Raw genomic sequence first — 5,520 nt, forward strand, 5'->3', positions numbered from 1 at the left:
AATTCTTAGTTTGGTTAGTGGTTTGGGTGCAGCGGTCAGAAAAATAAAGGGAAGGGAGAGGTTAAAAAATGGAAAAGAAATGTTGAATGTAAGAACGCTCGACAATGACATCCATCCGACCCAGATATGGACCCATTTTTTACACTGCTTTTTAAACTTTCCCGCAAGTCCATAACTAACCACAGGCGCTGTCTTGTGTCCATGTCGTGCCCTGCGTCAAAGGGTAAGGGAAGGGTACGTTCCCCCCGGCCCCCGCACAGGAAAATGACTTCGGTCTTACACATTCAACTACTTTCTTTTAATCTTTTTCTTCTTCTTGTTTATTCAATTCAAGAGGCAAACCATCCAATATCTACTGTTCATCTACTGTTTAGAGAGAAAATAAATAAATACTTGTTTTTTTACATCTTTCCTTAGCATTCGTGACAATATAACAAAAACCCAGATCAGACACTCAACTTTTGGTTACAGCAGAAAGGAAAGAAAAAAAAAAATATGGATTTTCATCCCCCTCCCGTTACCATCCAACTCCTGTACCAGGGCCAAGCTCGAGAGAGACCCAGCCAAAGACAACTTCTACATTACTCAAAAACCAAGCCCACACAAACCAAAAACTAACAACATGAAAAAAAAAAAAAAAATAGTGCCAAGCCATGACGACAGGCAGCCAGATTCTTGTTGCCACCGCCGTCACATACTTCAGGAAAGAGAATTAGTAGAAATCATGGCAGGTTAGTGGTGCCTCTCCGAGATATCAACACAACATCGCCACCAGCCTCCGTGTATGGAAGGTACACCGAAAAGCGAAAAAAAAAAAAAACAAACCTCTCCATCTGTACCATGTCCCGGCCAGAAATGGAACCCCGACCTCTAATGCTGCCTTTGAGAGTATAAAGATTCGTGCAGGCGCCAAGCAGGACCTCCTGTGAATGATTATGCTCCTATTTACAGAGATTGGATGATTTTCCAACTCCAAAATTACTTGGTCAGCTTCACTCCTACACTTCCACCTTCTAACATGTCAGTCAATTAAAGTACCCACCACCTGTATGAACAATTTTCCCCTAATACCTACCCCCACAATTGTTAGACTTTCATCTTCCATACAACATTATCCATGTTGTGGTTATGTGATTTCTCAAGTGCAGCGACTTTGGCCCGATGTGTTGCCACCGCCGTGGCCTTTCCCCTCTCACCACGAGGGAGCTCACATGCCTCGCTGATGGAGCCACACCTTAAATCAGCCGGGGGAATGAAGCAATCTATCGACAGACCGGGAACATTGAACGCTACCTCCTCAATTGTCCATGCCTCCTCCATTCTTGTCTTGGTGTGACTCATTGCCATCTCGCCAAACCTGAAAAGAGTCACTACCGAACGGCCTGAATGGGCTATCATAATTCCTTCCACAGGTCTATAGTCATCAAGAAAAGAATTAATGGTTGTTTCCCAATACACGGCATCACCACCATTTGACTGAATGCGGCTAAGATGGGAGTCTTCCATCTGGACAAGGAGCCCCGTCCTTTGGCTGAAGTAGCCAAACAAAACGTGCCTTATTATCTCCGCCGGCCCTTCGCTTCGGGCCTTCAATGTCTGTGGATCCGCACAGAGCTTAAGGATGAAGCAATCCTCACCATTGACCTTCTTCTCTCCGATGCACCTCGCATTAGCAAACATGCTGGCGGTGGTTCTTGGATCAAGACCCTGAAAATAACAAAAAATCAGAATGGTCAGATGGCTAGCAGCAAATCTATCTACAGAGGCAACAGCTTGACATGATGAACCAGTGATTTGAACTTCACCTGAAGTGCACGACGTAATGGTCTAACAGGCCCTTTTGCAGCATGCGCACCAAGCCATGGGGTGTGCCTCCAGACCAGCTTTCCATTGCAACCAGCATGAACCTTACTGCCACCAACTGCAAGCTCCACATACCACATATCTGGGTTCATCTGCCACAGAACAAACCCACCTGATTCGGCCGCTCTTGAAGCATTCCGGTTCCTCATAACCTTTGTAGCTGTCTCGAACTCGGAGGCTAACATCTTGACCTTTCCCATGGCATAGGCATTTCGGATGGAGCTCTGCAGCCTTTGCCCTCCTGATGCAGCCGTGTACTGTTGCAATATGTACTGAGCAGACGAAGTTTCCTGCAACATCGCCAGGAATTCATCGAAAAAAGTACTAACTAAATTGAGAAGGGGGTCTCACTAAATTGTAACGGTGAGAAGAACTCATACAGGGGACAACTGCTGTGCAATTTTGGAACAGAGGAGAAGGGGCATCCACTCTACGTTTGTTCAATACATAAACTTCTAGCGTTTTGGATTTTGCCATTACAAATTTTCAAACCATGAAGAATTCGTCAGGAGTTGCAAATCTACGATTTTTTCACTTTAATGTTCACGAAACAACGAAGGCAGTACAGAGGCGCCCATTTCCGTTTCACGCTAAAAACTCAATTATCTAACACCAGAAAGAAATAGTGACCCCAAGGAATAAGAAAAAAAAAAGTAATGGTTCTAATGCCATTTACTACTACAAAGACTACAAACCAGTGCTTCCATTAAGGTTTCAGTAGTTTTAAGTGAGATCTTAACTGGCATTCTCTTACGAGTTACGAGTCCCTATTATTAGAAATGCCCAGGGATTCCAAGTCATTGATCCAAGCCCCATCCCATGTAAAGAGAAAATAAAAATGTTAAAAAAAGAGAAATGCACAAGGCATTGTTAAAAGGAGAAATAAATGGCAGCCGGAAGAACGGAAGAATACTCCATAAGCAAGGACTAGAAACGTAAATAAAACCACAAAGTACGAAAACAAAGTGTTCGTATCCGTATGTGTGAGAAAGGGGGGAGAGGGAGAGGGAGAGGGATAGAAACTCACAATGGGAGTGTCTTTGATGCTAAGGTGAGGCAGAGGGTCGGCAGTGCTAACGTGAACAGGGGCGAGAGGCGCGCCCATGACACCAAGGAGAAGCCTCAGATCGGAACGCTTGAAAGGAGACGAAGAAACCGACGGCGCCCTTGAGAGCTGGCCTTTCATCCAATGACCCCATCCTTCCTTCTTCGAATCACCACCCTCGCAGGCATCGGGATCAGGCCCTTCCATCAACGGTGTCAGCGTCTCCCCCACCGGTCTCAAGCTCCCGGATCTTGCAACCAACGGCTCAGGATGGGCTACGTACTGCTTCCTCCTCCGGAGAAGCCCAGAAATCGGGGACGGACTCCTGGTCCTCGACCTCGCCGGCGATAACCCTCTTACCACCTCTTCCTTTAAAGCCGAGAAGAATCCCTGCTTCTTCTCCATTTCCAAAAACTACCGCCCCCCCTAAAACCTACTCAAACAAAACTCTAAGAGAAGCAGAAGATCAAACCCTTACCCCTTTTCCCTCTTCTGCTGTCTAATATTAAGAAAATATTTATGTGAGAGAGAATGAGCAAAGCAACAGCAAGACTAGAGACCAGAGACTACAGAACTATCATCGTACAGAATGTTCCGACGGAGTTCTCTAAGAAACCCTAATATACGGGAACGGATCGAATGAAATGCGCTTCCTGTTTGAAAGAGAGAGTAAGAGCACTGAGCAGAGAACTACTACAGAGAAACTACTCAAACCCAAAAGGCAGCGACGCCTAAAAGGTGAGAAGAAGTAGAAACACCGGTTTGGAACTATTGGAAGAGAGTGGTGGTCTTGTGGACTACCGGACTAAGATAATAATAAATAAATATAAATTTAATATATCTAAAAAAAAAAATATTTATTTATTTAAATAAAAATAAAAAGCTTTCGCGCGTGACGATAAATAGGCTAGCACCGAAGAGAGAGTGTGTGGTACTGTACTCCGGTAGAGTATAACTGAATCAAGCGGCTTTTTCGTTACAGCATATATTTTGCGCCGTTATTTTGACGCCTTACAAGATAACGGGAATCAAACGGCAATGGATGGTGGAGGAATTTCTTTCTTTCCTTTTCTTTTTTTTTCCCTATTATATTTGATGATTACAATGGAAATCTAGTCCTTGTCAGCTAGACCGTAAACACGGTTTTAGGTCCGGCAGATGCATCGTTCCTCAATAAAGGGTAGGACGTCGAGCGTCGACGAGGAAAACCTTTCGTCAGTGGGACCCAAATGGGTTGGATGGGACGGACATGTTTGAGAAATGAGATTACAATGTGGTGTGGACATGGGATGTTAACTAGATTCTAATCTGACGTCAGAAAAGTTCTCTCTCATGTGAGGAAGGAGCCTCACCACTGCTGATTAATGCAACCCATGCCACATTCACATTGTTTGTGTAGGTGCTAGTTTTGGAGTTTGGGACCACTAGTGGGGTGGGGGAGCGAGCCCATTTAACAGAGTTTTCTGTCCATGGCCCATCTAAACTTTCCTAGGCCCGTTCTGTGTTTGACGGACCGCGCCAAGAAAATCAAGTCAATTCTTCGCTATATATGGTCTTGCAGCTCTTGCTTTTTAAGTGGGACCCAAAGCAAACCTACCGAACCGAACCCATGTGTGACAAGTTTGGTGCTGCTAATTAAGATTTATTACCGATCAAGCCCCTAAGTTTGTCTTAACTGTCTAAAGATCATTATTTTGTTAATCCTCGAAAGAGATTGTGTGATACTGATGGTTAGATGTTACACAGGCAACTTCAAGAATGATTCTTTCAGTACTACATCCAAAGCATAGTTGAAAGTATCAAAACACCTGAATACACAGGAAGGGGGTGTAACAACCTTGTACATTTTCTATAGTTTTTTTTTTTTGGTCAAAATTTCACAATAAGGCTATTTTCATGTTATTTAATTATTAGGAAAGATTTTCTAAAATATACCTTAAAAATAGGTAAAAGAGGTATCGATTATCTAAAAGATTAAAAGTATGATACCGATACAACTAATACGAAGCCTATGGTATTGGACTATTGATACTTTGAACCTTCGTCCAAAATAACCTATTTCTAACAAACCCCTGTTTGGTTGTCCCTTGCAGGGTTATCATCGGGGAACAGTTCAACCATTCATTTTGATATTGGTTTAAAAGTAAAAAAAAAGTACTAAATATACTGATAAATGTTAACAACAAATGTTTGCTATAGATCTGGACTAAGTCATATACTCATATCGTATTTGGCACAATGTAGCGTTTTGTAGACATTTGTGATGTGGTGATGTTGTAACTCATTCTCCCGATACTAATTGCTAAGGGTCTGTTGGGTCAGTTGGGCTCACGCATTCTCGAGTCTAATGAGGTGAACAGAAAAATCGACCTAAAAATTTTGGGTTTGATTTTTTGGTTCGATCATTTTGCTTTTTAGTTAATTTGGTTTGATTAATTTCATTTTATAAAATTTTTGTTTCGGCTTTGGTTTTCATATTAGAAAATTCAGATAATAATAAAATTGAATTAATCAAACTTTATTATTTATATAATATATACTAATATATATGCTATATATCTATAATATATTACACTATATGTATTATATACTATTATATATATATATATTGT

General features: G+C 42.1%; 1 protein-coding gene across 1 annotated transcript; it reads right to left on the reverse strand.

Annotated features, from left to right (window-relative positions):
- Nucleotides 1-382: 382 nt before the first annotated feature.
- LOC104607701 (uncharacterized) lies at nucleotides 383-3,861 on the reverse strand. Its single transcript, XM_010273397.3, has 3 exons — nucleotides 2,891-3,861; nucleotides 1,806-2,153; nucleotides 383-1,707 (listed from the first exon to the last, which is right to left on the reverse strand). The coding sequence occupies exons 1-3, from the start codon at nucleotides 3,311-3,313 to the stop codon at nucleotides 1,087-1,089; spliced, it is 1,392 nt and encodes a 463-aa protein (XP_010271699.1). The 5' UTR covers nucleotides 3,314-3,861; the 3' UTR covers nucleotides 383-1,086.
- Nucleotides 3,862-5,520: the final 1,659 nt, after the last annotated feature.

The sequence above is a fragment of the Nelumbo nucifera genome, chromosome 5, assembly GCF_055504915.1.
Source record: "Nelumbo nucifera cultivar China Antique chromosome 5, China Antique-T2T, whole genome shotgun sequence".
Classification (NCBI taxonomy): Eukaryota; Viridiplantae; Streptophyta; class Magnoliopsida; order Proteales; family Nelumbonaceae; genus Nelumbo; species Nelumbo nucifera.